General features: G+C 43.9%; 1 protein-coding gene and 1 long non-coding RNA gene across 8 annotated transcripts in view; one reads left to right on the top strand and one right to left on the bottom strand.

The window, feature by feature from the left end:
- ANP32A (acidic nuclear phosphoprotein 32 family member A) overlaps positions 1-7,249 on the bottom strand; it is a 23,968-nt gene extending 16,719 nt beyond the window's left edge. The window contains exon 1 of the mRNA XM_068959049.1: positions 6,761-7,249. Coding sequence (XP_068815150.1) covers positions 6,761-6,814 — 54 coding nt within the window. The 5' untranslated portion in view covers positions 6,815-7,249. The remainder of the gene's footprint in view (positions 1-6,760) is intronic.
- Positions 7,238-16,548, top strand: LOC104139216 (uncharacterized). Of its 7 annotated transcripts, none has more exons than XR_011143828.1 (5): positions 7,238-7,371; positions 7,819-8,513; positions 8,608-9,077; positions 11,166-14,429; positions 14,554-16,545. It is a non-coding gene; the product is annotated as an uncharacterized lncRNA (long non-coding RNA). The 7 variants fall into 7 exon arrangements; XR_011143827.1 differs by having other exon boundaries at positions 11,166-14,684; positions 15,244-16,544; XR_011143824.1 differs by lacking the exon at positions 14,554-16,545 and having other exon boundaries at positions 8,608-8,821; positions 8,960-9,047; positions 11,166-11,867.

The following is a 16,548-nucleotide window of genomic DNA, read 5'->3' as shown; positions in this document are numbered from 1 at the left end:
ATATCTACATCTATATATTTATATATATGAAACTCCATTTAAATTAAGACTAATTTCACAAGCTGAATATTTAATGCTGAGAACAGTCTCTGAAGATGCCAGCTGCTACAGAATGCATTGACAAATCCTACTTGCAAAAGACAAGCTTTTCCTAGCTTTTTTGTGCTTTGGAAGGGAAAGGCTAGGCTGATGGACGAATTAGTGCTCCGACAGAGTGCCCAACTTTTACAGAGTGGCATAAAGGCAAGCCACTAAGGTTGGGTTTTTTCAGATTTCAAAGGTCATACTTCTATATGGAAGAGCTTCAGGACTGATGTTACCAACTTAGTCAAAAATACAGGCTAAGAATTTACTAGCTATTTTGTCTGAAGGATAGCAGAGCAAGAGAGAAGAAAACAGGAAAAAATTAAATGCAGAATAAGTCCACTAGTGTCACAGAAACAGCTGAGAAACCTCCATCATGCTAAAGCACCACAAAAACATAAATGCTGTCTATTCCCACTTGAGACCTGTCCCTAGTTACAGACACAGAGTTAGGCTCATCTAGCTGAGCTGTCTGTCGATCAAGACTGCTGAAAGCCGTCACACGCTTTGTAAACGGAAAGCCTAGCGCAGCGAGCAGCAAGAGGATCACCTTCACTGCCACCCTCTGCTAGTCCTGCTTCTTCCCAGGACACTGCTGGGAACTGCAGAGGTGTTACACTCCTGCATAGCTTGCAAACCTGAACTACTCCCTTTAGGGCAATACCCATAACCAAAGCCTTACTTTCAATTCATTCAAAAGCATTCAAGACATATAGCATCCACTCGTTATTTCACAGGTCCAATTCTTACCTCTCAGGCTTCTCCCACTTGCCTGTAGCTTTGGGAGGGAGGGTGGGGCGGGGGGGTGACAGGCTAATCCACAAATGGCGTGAAATAGAAAGAACTAGTCAACATCAGCCTTCTGGACTGCAAATATTTAAGAAAACAACCACTGATATATTTGCCACCAATTCAATTTACATTGAAAGATGCATCACTGTTGTATATAATATGGGCTTTCAAACACAGCGAAAGATAAATTATTTTATAAGTCCTAAATTTGTGCACGTGATTAATGTTACCTGAAAACACTCACAGACTTTTGCTGTACGTTTCAAGTAGAAAAATAGAAAGGTGTATTTTTTCAACTGATATATAACGTACAAATCCTGCTGCAAGGACAGATTATAGTAGTTAGGTTTACCTTAGCAAGCCTAGGCCCCAGAAGGTTTATATTAACAAGTACTTTTTTCCCCCCTTATTTCAACAACTTGTTTCAGTTGGTGAGCAGGACAAGATCTCTTGTTTCTTTGGGAGATGCATTTCCTGATGGACTACAACACAATGGTGTCATCTAAACTCCAGCTATCTGTTCTTAACACGTTTCTATAAAGTCAGTATCATTTTTCAGAACAATGTTTTCTTATTTTGGACACACACCTGAATCATCCAAAAGGTTGTGTAACTGTGACTGCATGGACTGCGTGTTAGATATCGTTTGTCAAAAGGGAATTTCCAGGATTTGAAGGTTTACAAAATATGCATCTACTGTTGCTTCTTTCTAGCAACATCACATAGATAAATGGAAAAATGAGACAACCAGTTTCAGCTCCGTGTATTGGTGTTTTTCAATTCTGTATACACAGTTCCTTTCATATGCTTAGAACTTGATCCAGCTTAAGAAAAGAGGAGGAGGATTTGCCAAATACTGCACTGATCAGCCCACTACTTAGGGGAGAAATTAGGCTGAATTTCAGTGAGGACAGCTCAGACACCACATACTTTCTCCAGGCCTGCTTTTTGTGGCAGCAGTTGTTCCAAGATGAACATGCGTGCTGTGACAGGATACTCATTTTACTGTAAAGGTTTGCAACTAGAAATTCAGAGCTATAAAGACTGCTAATACGCAAGCTTGGGAATTCTGCAAAAAAAAAAAAAACCAGCTATTTCTTTGCTATAGCTGTGCCCTTCTATCAGCGACGTAAGTGGTTAAGTGACTCAAGCCTGCAAAAATTCATGATAGTCTGAGCACGCTGAATAGAGTTTGGATGTGCTGATCTCATGCCACCCTAGACACTACCAGACAACATGGCTTGTTCCGCTTTGTTTCAAACCTAGAGTACACTCCCCTTCTATTTTGAGGTTATTCAGCTTGGGGAAGGTAAAAATATTTGTATGCCTATACCCAGTTACAACACCAAAATATATTTTTAAACACAAGTGTCTAAAGAGATGTGTATCAGTTTAAACTCTCCACTGTTACAGCACACATCACAGCAAGGAACTAGCTTGGGGAAAAAAGAGTCTTGCTATTTATGTTCTTCTTCTGAAACAACATAGAAGCTTGCACTGTATTTCCCTTTAATGTTAAAATCTACAGAAAACCAGAGAGAAATCAGACTGTTAAATGACTTTTAAAATGCAACAGAGAGTTAAAGAAGTACAAGAAATACCCAATATTACTACTGTCAGTATTTTATTACTTTCACAATTTTGAGCTGATAAAACTTCTCTTAGAAGCAGCAAAAAATCCTCAGGCTAAACAAACCAGCATGGTAGCTCTAAACCACAGAAGATGAAGTTTTGTGCACAATTTCAAAAACCTACCCCTATGTCACACAGCTGAGAAGAGCGTTAGTAGTGAAATTGTTTTATATTCTTTGTATTTTACTAATGAGTTGTGCTTTTCACAATACAAATGAAAAAGCCCACAGATTGCTCAGGTGAACATCATCTCTGTGGAGGTCAGTAGTTTTATTACCGTTATCTGATGAGTCTGGAGGAAACTTACGGAAAATAACTGTACCTGACCAATTTCTAGCAGGTAGTTATTTATAACAGAAAACTAACGTCACAAGTCCGATAAGCAAAGTGATGAAGGCTATGGTAAATGCACCACCTTAAGTGATTGTTAGATGTAATGGAATAAAAAGAAAAGTTGAAATATCTGGGCAAAGCAGGAAATAGACGCACAGGCTCAACTCTGACTGTCCAATACACAGGAAAAAAAAAAACAAATTTCAGGCACTAAAACCCTAGATTTCTCACCAATACCGAATTCACATAAAAATGAAGGGAGAATTAAAAAAAAGAGGCTGAGAAAGAAATAGCTATACAATCCACTATACAATCCACTTTCAGACATCTTTATTAAATAGTTTTGCTAATTGATACGTATATTGACCCTACAGGATTATATGACTTAACACTTCAAAGTAGCCAGTTATGTTGCATAGTATTAAGCAGTATTCTACACAAGTACTGTATTGCCCATCTCAAATTCTAAAATATTAATGTAAGTTCAGAAAGAAGTAAAACTTATCAACATTCTCTTATCTAACTTTGATTTACAGAAAAAGTTTTGGTACTGCAAACTGATAACTGAATACATTAACTGTAAGATGCACCGCAAAACTTAGGCGCATACAGGGCAGAAGCTCCAAGACACATCCATTTACTTCTATTTGGGCAAGCAGAGGGTTTGTGGTTTTTTTTTTTCCAGGATGTGTTTATACTAACTTTGAAACATGGAAATAATGATCGCCACAGGACATACGAGAAACACTGCATATCTATCAAAGCACAGACTAATAAAGACAATTTACAGAACTGTTCTGTTCATGTTGAAATACTAAAATCCATGAATAAATTAAATACTGGCATCAGGATCACTTCTAAAACTCAGCTTTGGACATTTTACCAAAAGCACTAGCTGGATTTAGCTAAACTTTATTAAAATAAAGTATTTCAGTGTACAGTTTGGACACTGTCTTAATTCTCCATGACACAACAGCCTATGCATGCACCTATAACTGACGATTTTACAAAACCCATGCTAAAAAGAACAGCACTCCCAACTGACTTTCCCCCCTTTGTATGAAAACAGAAATATGTAGCTTTACAACGACTATGATCACATTTGCTACCCAAGAAGTCCAATCCATGCAACTCACTGACAGAATTAAAGACTAACAGGTTAAAAAAAAAAAAAAAAGACAGGTCAGACAAGCATTATTTTACGACCAACTGCTTTGGCCTCGGTTTCTTAATCCCAGATCGCTCCGAATTACGAAGGAACAGCGAGACACCACCGCAGTCGAGGCGCGCTCAGCTCTGTCCCGCCGGGGAGCCAGAGCCGAGCGAAAACCCAACCGAAGCTTAAGCAGGGGGAAAAAAGAAAACGTCCCGCTTGCACCTGCCAGGTCTTCGGGCCTTTACACCTCGGCTCTGCGTGTAAAGTGGGGCGCGTAAATGGGCGCTGACGGATTAATCAGTAAAAAGCTAAATAAATAAATAAATAGATAGATAAATAAATACATAGATAAATAAATAGATAAATAAATAAATAAATAAATAAGGTGGGGGGGGGGAAGTGGAGACCTACCTTCCCGGAGGGCCCTGCCCAGGAAGAAGGCGTATTCCCAGCTCGTCAGTACCGCGCTCCCTCCCTGCGGAAGCTGCCGCAGGAGCCTCCAGCCGCCTCCAAAGGCTCCGCGCCCCGCGGGCCCCGCTCCGCACCGGCGGCCGGGCCGGGCCTGCTCTGGCCTCGGCGGCGCTGCTGCTCCGACCCGGCCCGAGTTGGGGGGGGGGGGGGGAGAAAAAACACCCCAAACGCCGCTTCCCCCCCCCCAACCCTCCTGGCTCTTGTTGTTGCCGTTAGGAGCCGCCTCCCTCCCTGCGCTCGGCGACAGCGGGGACAAAATGGCAGACGGGGACGCGGGCAGTCATGTTGGAGGCGGCGGGCGGCCCCCTGCGCTCGGCCGCCCCGAGGCGCCTCGCCCCCTCAGGAAAACGCCCTCCCTTCCCCCCCCTCCTCCTCCTCGGCGCCTCATGGCGCAGTTCGACACCGAGACGCGGCCTCCGCCGGCCTCTTCCTCTGTAACCGGCAGCGGGAGGTGGCCAAACCCGGCCCGGCCCTGCTGCCGGGGGGCTGCCGCCGTGGTGGCGGCCCGGTACCCGCCGCCCGACCGGTCTCTCCTTGCTGGGCAGCTCGTGAGGGGAGGAGGGAGGAGGATGGCGGGGGAGGGGGGGGGGAAACATGGCGCCGCGTCCTAGTTCGGGTGGACGGTGGCGCTGCCGCCGCGAGGAGACGGAGCGGGGAAGGGGCTCGCGGGGAGGAGGAAGGGGAAGGGGGTGGGGGGGGGGGTTTCGGCCGCCCCTCAGAGGCGCCGGGACGGGGGCGGCTGGTCGGGGGCCGGTCGGCGCCCCGCTGGCCGCGCCCGAACAATGAGCCCCCCGCGGGCGCGCAAAGGCCGCGGCGGGCCCGTGCGCCGCTTCGGCGAGAGCCCTCCCTCCTCTTCCTCCTCCTCCTCGCCTAGGACTTTTTAAAGTTTAAAGAGCAAGGTTACATAAATCTGCCCATCTTTGTCCGTCAGACATTTTCCTGGCGGGCGGAAAAAAATAAAAAATAAAAAAACTGCGAGGCCGCGTCCAGCCCCCCCCCCAAGCCGCGCACACTCGCTCCCCGGAGAGGTATGTTCCCATTCACTCGCGGCCGCGGAGCCGGTGCGCGGAAAGGAGAGGGGGGGGCGCCCGCCGCCGCCGCTGCCTCCTCCTCCTCCTCCCCTTCCCCGCGCACACGGCGCCGCGGGAGCGCCCGAGCCATTATGTAACGGCCCGGCGGGCTCCGCTGCCAGCCCGGCCCGGCCGCGCCGTTGACCCCGCGACTTGCCCGCGCGCCGAAGCCTCCCCGCGGGCCGCGCTCCTGGCGCAGCCCGCGGGCGAGGCGGGAGCGGCCGCCGCCGCCGCGCTGCCGCCTCCGCGGCGCCGCGAGTTCGAGACCCGCCGCCGCCGCCGCTCCGGTGCCACCGCGGCAGCGCGGTGCCCGCATGCATCCGAGCACCCCCCTCTCCCCCCCCCCCCCCCCGCCGGACTATTTTTGTCCTGACAAAGTTTCTTGTTCTCCTTTATTCAGGCAGACGCTGCACCAACAACCTTAAGTCCAACCCCGAGGAAAGGGAGGAGGGGGGGGTGGTTGGGGGGGGGGAGAAAAAGCCCCCGAAAAAAAACAAAAAACACGCGCACACACACACGCAGCCAGCCTTTTTGTGTGTGTGCGTGTGTATGTGTGTGTGGATGGAGGGGGGTGGAGAGTGCATTTATTTTTTGCGATTTTTTTTAATTCAGCGCTTACGCTACCGGCAGCGATATCAGATCTCTAAAAACGCTAACCATTTGTTTAAAATTCTTTTTTTTTAATCTTCTCAGCATCTGGAGAGAGGGAGAGAGAGAGAAAGGGCGCGTTCATGAGGACTACAAAGTTACAAATATGGCTCCCCAGTCTCTCTTGCCTGATCACTGCAAAGAAATGAAGACGCACTTTAAACTAAACCATTTGCAACTCACTCACAGTCTCTGTCTGTCTCTCCCTGCCCAGCACCCAGTACAAATATTTGCAAACTAAACACGCCAGAGAGGAGCACCAACTTATTTTTATTTAATGCACTGCAAGCCCCTTTAATGCATTTCACACCAGCAGAGTCAGGAGCGGCTTATAGTTTCCCCCTAGACCATAACGCGTGCGCCTTCGGGCACCCCAAATTGGGTGCACGGACACATACACACACAGGTAGGCACCTCAAGGGCAGCAGCGGCCCCCGCGCCGCCTGGCACCTTCCCCACCCCCTTGCCACTGCACCCCCAAACCTCGCCGGGGGGGGGGGTTGAACACACTCCCCCCCCCCTTTTAAAAAAAAAATGTGGGATGGATTTTTTTTTTTTTTTTTGCATTGCTTACATCTGAGGGCGTCCTGTTCCGCAGCTCTAAGTGGATCCTTTTCTTCATGTCCATGTCCGTGGCTGGCAGGAGTGGCTCGCTGTCGCCGGCCCCGCTCGTGCACCGACACCGATGCAGACCCCCCCAACGCCAGCGCGGTGAGGGACTTTGAGGGCGCAACCAGCTCCGCTCGGAATCCCGAGCCCCAGCACCGCGGCGAACACTAACCTGATAGCTGCGGAGGCGGGCGCTCCCGCGGGCTCCGGCTTGATTGACGCCCTCGCCCGCCAACCGCCGCGCCGCAACTGGCGGCCGGAGCCAATGGGGCGGGCAAAAGGGCGGCGGGAGCCAATGAGAGAACGGCGAAGCCGGCCAGGGGGACAGCCCGGCTGGGAGCGGAGGATCATTCCGTGCTGGTGGCTGCTGGGGAAGGAGCGGCGGCGGCTCCGCGCTGGGGATGGGGCGCGCTCTCCCGTCGCCCCCCCCCTCCTCTTTCTTCCCCCCCCCCCCAACACCACCCTCCCTCCTCCGCTCCCCCGCCTTCCGGATCCTGGGGGAGGCGCCGAGGCGCGGGGCGGGGAGCGGCGCTAGAGCCGGCCGGGCAGGGGCGCGAAGCCAGGAGGGAGGGAAAGGTGCGGAGCGGAGCGGAGCGAGCGCGGGCGCGGGGAATGGCGCGCGCGGGCCGCCGGCCGTTGAGGGGCGGGCAGGCGCGCGGGGGAGGGGCGGCCGCCGTTCCTCAGGGGCGGCGGCGGCCGGCACTCGGGGCCGCCTCTCCCCTCGCTCTTTTTATTTATTTATTCGTTTATTTTTGGCTGCGCGAGTCGGGGCGGGGGGGGGGGGGGATGCTGTGGGGAGAGGCCCCGGCTGCTGAGGGCGCGCGGGAAAATGGAGGAGGGGGGTCACGAAGCGTCGCGGGCCGGTTCCCTCGCTGTGGAGGCGCCTGTCGCTGCCCCGAGCGGCAGCGTCACCCCGGGCCCTGCCGCCTCTCGCCTCCCGTCGCTGGTTCCGGCGGTGGGGAAGGGTTGGCGTGGCCAATAAGAGGTATATTCGCCTGTTTCTGTTCTGTATCCTTTTTCCAGGCAGCTCTCTGAAGGGAAGCACTAACCATGCCCCGGCAAGGCTTGCCGCCTGCGTCAAGCGTCGGAGCCGCCGGTGTCCCGGCGGCGGTGACACGCCACGCGCGCCGCTGCGCGCTCCCTCGCTCGCTCGAGACTTGGGTTTGTCCAGCCGCTTTCCCCGGGCTCGGCAGGTGGTAGATGAAACGCGCTTCGTTTGCTTCGCGCCCCGTCCAGCTCGTCCCTTCGCGCAGAGCCACCGGCATTTCCGTGGACTCGTTAACCTCGCCGTCACCTCAGGTGGTCGGGGGGAGACTTGAGGGCTCGCAAAAGTCCGCGTGACTTGTTCGAAGTACTTGGTGCTAGCAAAAAAGACGAGGATTGCTGGGAAACCGTGATGCTTTGCAGGGTAGGGTGGGGATTTTCTTGTCTTGTTTTACCCGCATCATTTGTATTGACACCTAAGCATGAATTCTGTGAGAGTGTTTGTGAGTTGGGAGAGAGGTCAAGGTGGATCCGGCTTAAAGGTAACAACAAATGTAACTTGCAGTTGGTAGCACAGGTATTTTGCAACAGACAAATATTTTTGTGCTGATTTAGGGCCTCATAGGATTTAGCTGTTGGAGCCACTGGATTTCTGCTTTGTCTGTAGCGTGGTTCTGCCCTTGGACAAGTCAACACTGTTCTGTGGCACTGGCTTCACCAGGACAAAAGTTAGGGTAATTGGTTTAAAACATAAAGTTTGCAAAGTGTTTAGGACTTCTGGATCAATCTGAATTTTATTTTTGCTCTATTTTAAAATCTTCTTTTCAGGTGTGAACAAAAGTGGTCCTTGGGCTGAGGCTTCATAAAAGAAGGTTTGGTCTGACGGTTTTAATGGCACAGGCGAAGACCTTTGGAAAAGAGCTTTTATCATGGAAACCAAGTGTCTGTAAGAATTAACTAAACCAGCATCATTTAGAAAAAAAAAGTTTCTGAGAATGCAGAAAGACTTTCTTCTTCGTTTCCGCTCAAGTGAGAACAAGTTGTAAGTTCAAATTATGTTTGAATATATAAAGTTGTAAGTTGTTCTCCAAAATACTGGGGGAAGTTTATTTAAAAAAATATGTTTAAAGGTGTTGGTTTTCCCACTTCCCCATGCATGCACACACTGCTCTTATTACAGGAATTGTAGAAGTCTTGAAAACTGTTGGGAGGACTAAAATGAAGGGAAATGTTCCAAAGGCTAAATATCTGAGCAACCGGTCATGATGGTAAATGCATTTTAAATAACACTTTTGGAGGTACAGCTTTTATAATAATAATAAAAAATATATGTGTGTAGTATATATATATATATATATATTTTAAATCTCTGACCAATGGATTGGTTATTAGATTTAGGATAAAAGAAAAGGTAAATCAGCTTAAAAGACTGATATGATTATGGCATTTAAATTAAGGATCCAGTTTTCTCCCCTTTGTAATAGGGGAAGAAGCTGTTGCATCGTGATGAAGCAAAATTAAGAAGAGTTAGTTGGAGTATTTCTTGTTATGCGTTTTCATGAATAAAGCTGTCAACTGTGTCTGTTCTAGACATCGGTAATCAGGAAATACTGTACTAACAAAATGTATGGAATCCTCTCTTGTCGGCGTCTTGACAGCTAGTCAAAACTAAAAACTAGCTTCCCACCAGTCCAATGGTCAGTCTCCCACTGGAACATGAAAATATTCTCCCATTCATGTTGGTATGTTCTGGTTTTCAAAACCTGAGTACAAAGAAGTTAACACTGTGAGTATGAGAGTCACTGCAGTTGATGTTTGATTTTTTTTTTTTTTTTTTTTTTTTTTGGTTAATGGTTCCCATACTTGTCCAATTTCCTTGTTACTCAAAATAATCTATAAATAATTTTATGGGCATTGAATTGTAAATGCAAGTTTGCATGCAGAAGCTGGCTGTTATACTTCAGCATCCTGGGCCAAAATTTAAAATATTGAAAATACTCCTTCTAAAAGATAAAGAAGCTCTTCAATTATTCCTGGGACTGAATTAGGTTTTCATGTGCTTCTATGTGATTATCTTTTAGATATGTTCTGATCTAGCATTAAGAGCTATTTGGTGTTGCTGCTGGTTTGACTAATTAGGTGATTTCAGGTCACCTCATCCAGAATTAGTGTTTTGCTACAGAGAGTCTTGTGCATCTATTTTTTTTTTTTTTTTTTTAACGTGAAATACTGCAGTCCTAGATCAAGACAAGTTTTTTTATGAAGGCCACCTGTACCCTAAGTGTATGGTTCATAATATAGAAGCCAGTAGAATTTCTTATGTTGGAAAGTTACTGACTAGTTGAGCATTGGCTGAAATGAGCTCCAGACTGGCTTTTGTGGCTTATAAGATATCAGCTGATCTACAAAGGAGTATTATTTGCCCCTACTGCATCTAAACAATGCATTCCTTCATTTTTTGTGTAACATCCTCTTTTGTCATTTCTTGTGTATGTAGATCCGATAACTGGAAAGAGAAAATTCTGCTCTTAAATTGCTGCTCTTCCCTGCCCTTACCCCCCCAGTGTAGCTGGATAATTGGTCATTAATGGGAATTTACAATGATATTGATCACGAGTATCAAGGAATGCTGGGCTAAAGGAACAAAAATGTGTATGGGGAAACTATAACTAAGTTTTCTGACAACACAGATTTATACTCCGAGATCCTTAAAATCAATATGGCAGTGCTATAGACAGAATTAAAAAAAAAAAAAAAAAGGAAAAATAAAAAGCTGAAGTCTTTGGGCAAATAAACACTGGAGCATACCACCATTTTAAGAGACTTGGATGTTTGTAGTGTGCCTTTTGTCTCTAGTTCGCTTGTTCAAATCTATCCCAGGTCAGTAGTGGCTAGCAAGGTACAAGCAGGAGGGTCAAATTTAGATCCAGAGATGTTCTTGTCTGCTGATATTTGCTCAGAATTTTTGATGTAAGCAGTCCTTCAAGGGAGTTAGACAAGTTCAAAACAATACAATTTCTAGGGCTGACTTTTGGGACTGGTGTATAATTGCTCTAGCATGTGAGTGATTCCCATTGGTTTCTACATTAATTGCTCGCAAATACCGCATAGTTGTGTCACAATGTTCTGTTCTCTAGTTATAAGAGACTAATATACAACTGGGAAGCTCAGACAAGAATGCAGAGAGGTTATTTAAAGCAATGTATAGAATGGGAAGGAACTTTTAACAAACTAGGTGAAGAAGAAATTAATTTGTGTGTGGAATGAACTAATATGTTATAGTCTAGTCTTCAGAAATACTCTTAAACTTGCAAAATCGTATATAAGAGGAATTAGGATACTCTGCACTGTTTTGTTTTCTGATTGTAATCTCCCTTACATTCCAGAGGGAAGTGCTGGCAAAAAAAAGTGCAATGAAAGAGGGATCCATCCAGTGAAAAAAATGAGACAAGTTCCTGATTTTTATTTTATTTTATTTTTTCAGTCCACTACTGAAGAAATAGCATGACTGTTTCAAGTTTCCTTTTATTATGCTTCAGGCTTTCTTGGAAAAAAAACATTTTCTTTGTGTCTTATTTTTCCTTCTCTGTAATGTGGGGATACTTTGTATAAAACTCTGTTCAATGAAGTTTGAGTAAACATGGTTTAAGAAACGTTTTTCAGAATTCTACACAGAAGGCAGCGTGTTAATGAAAAACATTTTTTAAATGAACATAGCATTACAATAACAATGTCTGGTCTTCCTATGTTTCTCATTAAGAGTTCCTACATTTCTGTACATGTAGTTTGTTCTCTGGGCTACACGAGCTAGCAGTACTGTTTGTTGTTGTTGGCTGTCCCGCTCTGTTCCAGGGATGGCACACTTTTCTCTCTCTGGTGTTGTTGTAGTACTGTCACCACTGCCAACCCACAGCTATCAGGGCTGTGTTTGGCTGTGGTGCCAGTTGTTTGCCATCACTGCCTTATTTCGTGTCGTATCCATAACGGCTATTAGTAGTGCTCCGTCGTGTTGGGAAAAGAATGTGTACTTCATCTGTTTGGTGTCGAATACATGTATCGGAAGGTAATAAAGCAACAGTGTCATCACACATACTGGTTTCTCAATCTGACAGTGCGCCTCCCATTAATTGTCTTTAGCATGCAATTATAGTGTTTCCGGTATGTGTCAAAACTGCTCTCTCTTCCAGAGTTTAGTGTAGGATGCTCTCTCCCTTTTCATCTATACAATATCAGGCAGGCCGGTGAAGCCTAGTAGTGAAGTTGCACACATTTTTGCTGGTCTGTAATAAACTGGTCGGTATCTATTTGTAAACCTTCCACAACTTGTATACTATTTTTAAAAAAGTTTTCTGCAATCTTTTGCAGTACCCATTTTTTTCCCAGTTTTCTGTTGTCAAATGTGTTTTCTGTTCTGCCAAAACTATTTGTTGTACTTGTGGTGTATTTAGGACAGGATTTGGTTTTCTTTTTTAAAGATGCATTGTACATTGTCCCTTTTTGTGAAAAGAATACTTAAGAGTATTCATTAGGTTTATCCTTTGACGTTCTCTAGGTAACCAAGCCATTCTTCATATAAATTGGCAAATTTCTTTGTATTTCTTTTCTGAAGCATTAATCATCTTATTATTGTTATGAAGATAGGCTGATGTCATCACAGATAAGTGCTTTTTCTATGGCTGTGATACTTTATCTTGTTAGCTTAAAGATTCCCCTACAGAGTTTAAGCAATGAAAAATAATTATGTGGTTAGCAAAGAGCAACAATTCCAGTTTTTTGTATACATATTACATATTTTGTAACTGAGTATTCAGCTATTCTTACTGCTGTTGGTCATCCAGGCCTGTGAATGTATTTGACATTAAAGGAGTCTTACTGTTGAACTAGGACTTAAAAAAAACTTTCAGCAATATTTGACTGGCTCTACCCTATCCAAGGGGAGGAAAAAAAACAAGAAATGTGCTTCCAGGTTTTGTACCTTACACTATGGTTAGGTTTTGATTCAGAGAAAGTGCCTCAAAGGAACAGAACGTATTTCTTTTTTACACTCAAAATAAGAAGCACCTACTGTAGAAAGGGCATGTTGTACTAAACCTGCTGCGGTAGAGGTGAGTGTTCTCAAGTCTGACAGTTTAAGTAGTGAAGATGAAAGTGAGGACAGTTCTTGGGCAGGGGACTTAAAGAGGAATGTGATTCATAGGACATAGTTACCAGCGTAATTACCAGTGCAGCTGCTATAGTAACTTCTGCCAGTACTAAAAAAAAATCTGTCATGTCCAGTGCTCTGTCGGTTGTAGCGTAAGTGATGGAGAAAAGCAGAAGCATAATATCTTGTTCCAAACTTGCCAACTTCAAACCGGTGTAAACAGATGGGGCTATTTCTGTTAAGTTTTATATCAAAGCTTCACAGGGTTTCCTTAAGTGTTGGGTTGCACTAAAATTTTGGAATTAGAGATGGTAAGTTTTTTTGTTTGTGTTTTGCATAAATAGTAATGAAAGCAGAGATTCAGGTGGACTGAATTTTTCTGATAATGAGTCAAATCTGGCAAATTCAGGCAAGAAATAAAAAACCTAAATTTAATTTAAAACTTAAACCTAATGTACATTTATTTCTGTATTGTGATAAGTAGGAATTTTCAACTTTTCTTTGTGATGATATTTTCTATTTGTCACTTCCTTAAAATGTAGGTCAAATTTTTGAAGTAGTAATATTTTTTCCAGTTTTGAGTGAAACATTTCAGATCTGTTCCAAAATGGAATTTTGGGGGTAAGAAGATCTTGGAAAAAAATGGGGGTGAGGGAATAATCTGCTAGACCCAGGCTTCTTTCATGCACATTTCTAGTTCAAATGAGAAAAAATATTGGGGGGACAGTTTTGAAATACTCACCATAAAAAAATTTTTCTTATTTTCTCACATTAACATATCATGCATCATCAGAACTCACTTTTCCAGCACGCAAATGATAAACGCAATTTCTACTTGAAGTGAATTGCCAAAGTTTATACAACAGGCTAGCATCAAAGATGGATCTAGAACGCAGGAACCCTGAAATTTATAGGCAGAGCAGATCTATTTAACTCTCTAGCCCCTACAACTGCATTAACATCATAAAATTTCATCTTTGCAGTAGAAATAATTGTTCTGCCCCATGTAAGAAAATGCTTGGCTTCCTTCCTAGCTATTTAGAGTATCATCTACACACAGACACACGTGTGCGTGTGGGGAAGCCTCCTTGATTTCATTGTCTTCCTCATGCTTTTAAAGGAATTGCAAGATCTTTCTGCACATAACTTTTCACTTGGCTGTCACTTTATTTTTGTCATCTCCACCTCCTGTTTCTTAAGAACTTACCCCCTTTAGTTTGTTTGGCATTCTTGAGTAAAGGCTTTGGTGGCTTGATTCAGGAGAGGTAAATAGGAGTCAGAAGTTCACGTATAGCGAGATATCACAAGATTGTTACTTATTTCATTAAAATAGTCTGTAAGCATTCCTGACTTCTTTCTGCCATTGATTGCTACGGTACAATTCTTACAGGCTTAAATTCAGGCAGAATATGGGTCCTACAGTAAATCTCTAGGGCTGAGCTGTACTGTAGAGAAAGAAGACGCCCTATACTCCCCCAAACACTTCCTGACTGCGGACACAATGGTGGTAAGTCATTTAGCACATCTGCAGCTTTCATATGTCTGATGTATATCTATGTGTGCATTGGGACTCATCCCTAATGAAGTGACCTTTTTTGTGGAAGATGTCTTGCATATTTTCTTTGTCACAGATGTTTATCAGTTTGTCCTGACAAAATGATGAGTAACGATTAGTTGAAACAATCTGGCCGCTAGCTTTGATGTTGGTTCTGCCATGCATGTGCTCTGCACAAATGGAGAACAGCCTTCATGCAAATAGAAGGTATGTTGACCTGGCCCTGGTAACGCAGGCAAGGGCCTGAATGGAATATGAGAAGGAGGGTGGGTTGCATCTTAATTTTTAATGGTGTTTTCACAAATAAGATTCTCTACAAAATGTATTTTGCCCCAAGTTGAGGTGTGTCTTTGTGGTTTCTTTATAATAAAAAAATCCAAGCCTGAAAATAGTAGCTTAATCTTTTTTCCATGCTATCATCTGGCCTTTTTCTGATATGGAGACTAGGGAGGGAACTGCTTATTTTTAAAAATTAAAGTAATCCCTTTTTAAAGCCTATAAACAAAAATAGTTTTTAAAAGAGAGGTACAATTTCTGCTAGTTTAAGAAGCGATCAGCTCATCTCTGAGTTTTTCTTTTCCTCAACAATTAACTTTTCACAGTCTCCAAAGCAGGTTAACAAATAACAGTTTTAAGTCACTTAGTTTCTCTGCTTTTCTTCATGACTTTTTTTTTTTTTTGCCGAATGCACAGGCTTTGTATATTGTGTGTCCATTCCTTTTATGCGCTGTTACATAAATAAATTATTCCATTGTTAAAATTTAAGGTCAGTCACAGGTGACCAGAGGATATGAAACTTCTGTTTTAGCCAACTCTCTGGAAGAGGATTTTGCAATGCTTCTAATGATCCAAGAACTTGCTGAGCCAGAGACAAATCCAGCCAATAATTGTGATAACTATGAAAAATATTCATGAGATGTACAAATTAGGAGTAAGATTTGCATCCATTTTGTAGATGGGTAAGTTGAGGGTGGAGTAAGTGATGTGTGCATCCTGTGGGAAACAGAGATAGATTAGAACTTAATCCTAACTGACTGTTAAGTTACCCCTGCTATCCATCCCAAAATACTTAGTGCTTTGTAAACATGCAGGCTAGTCTTTGAGAGTAATATGTCTCTTCTATCATTTTTATGCCCAGTTATAAAAAGAAATGCAGCTACTTTTAAGACATACAGGATGAAAATGAAAAACTAATTTAACAATTTGAAGTTCTGACTTGTGCTGGAATGTGTAGATACCTTATTCAAAAACAGAATAAAGTGGCGGTTGTACAAATAGCATATATGCACTGTGTTCTCTAAAACTGTAGTTCACGCATATTTTGTGTCTGCTAACGCAAAAGTAACTTTGGGGATGAAACAGGGCTTTGATAAAAAAATCAGTTTTAATTTAGTAGAATGCAGAATGAGGGTTGCTACTTAACTTCTCTTGGAAAGAGGATTCTAACACAGGAAGTCCCTCATGTGCCACTCTAGTAAATGGAGGCCTTCACAAGAAGATACATTTCTCTAGAGCAGTATATCGAATTTTATTAGACATTGTTATTTTCTGGGTAACAGCTAGTTTGTTTGTTGTCCCCCCACACATACACTTCCATTTACAAAGGAAGTCTTCAGTCTTTTGAACATCATACAAAACTGTTCAAAAACAGATTTAAGTAATTGAAATTCAATTAGTTCAACTGGAGCAATTCAGTTGACTCAGCTGAGTTCTGTGATCTGAACAAAAGATTTTGCTTTAATTGTCTAGGAATGTATAAATGGTGATATGACTGGCTTGTTTCCTGCCCTCTAGAAAGATGCAATGTGTTTTCAAGTTTATTGGTATTGGTATACATCTTATTTTACTTCTTGAGGTTCATGTTGTGCCTCAGCCTTTTATGAAGTTGCAGGTGAAAATAGTCTACTGGAAGACAAGTGTTTATATGGTGAATATCGGAGGTTAACAAGTAACGTGCTGCTAAATTTGATACATGGCTCAATTATCCATTCTGTTCTGAGACAGATGATTTTGTAACATCCATACCCGGATGATTTTCGTGATAAATCACCTGAGATAGAAAATTATGATG

This window comes from Struthio camelus, chromosome 12 (assembly GCF_040807025.1).
Source record: "Struthio camelus isolate bStrCam1 chromosome 12, bStrCam1.hap1, whole genome shotgun sequence".
In the NCBI taxonomy this organism is placed as follows: Eukaryota; Metazoa; Chordata; class Aves; order Struthioniformes; family Struthionidae; genus Struthio; species Struthio camelus.
The sequence above is the reverse complement of the archived record's forward strand: the minus strand, read 5'-3'. Positions and strand labels throughout refer to the sequence as shown.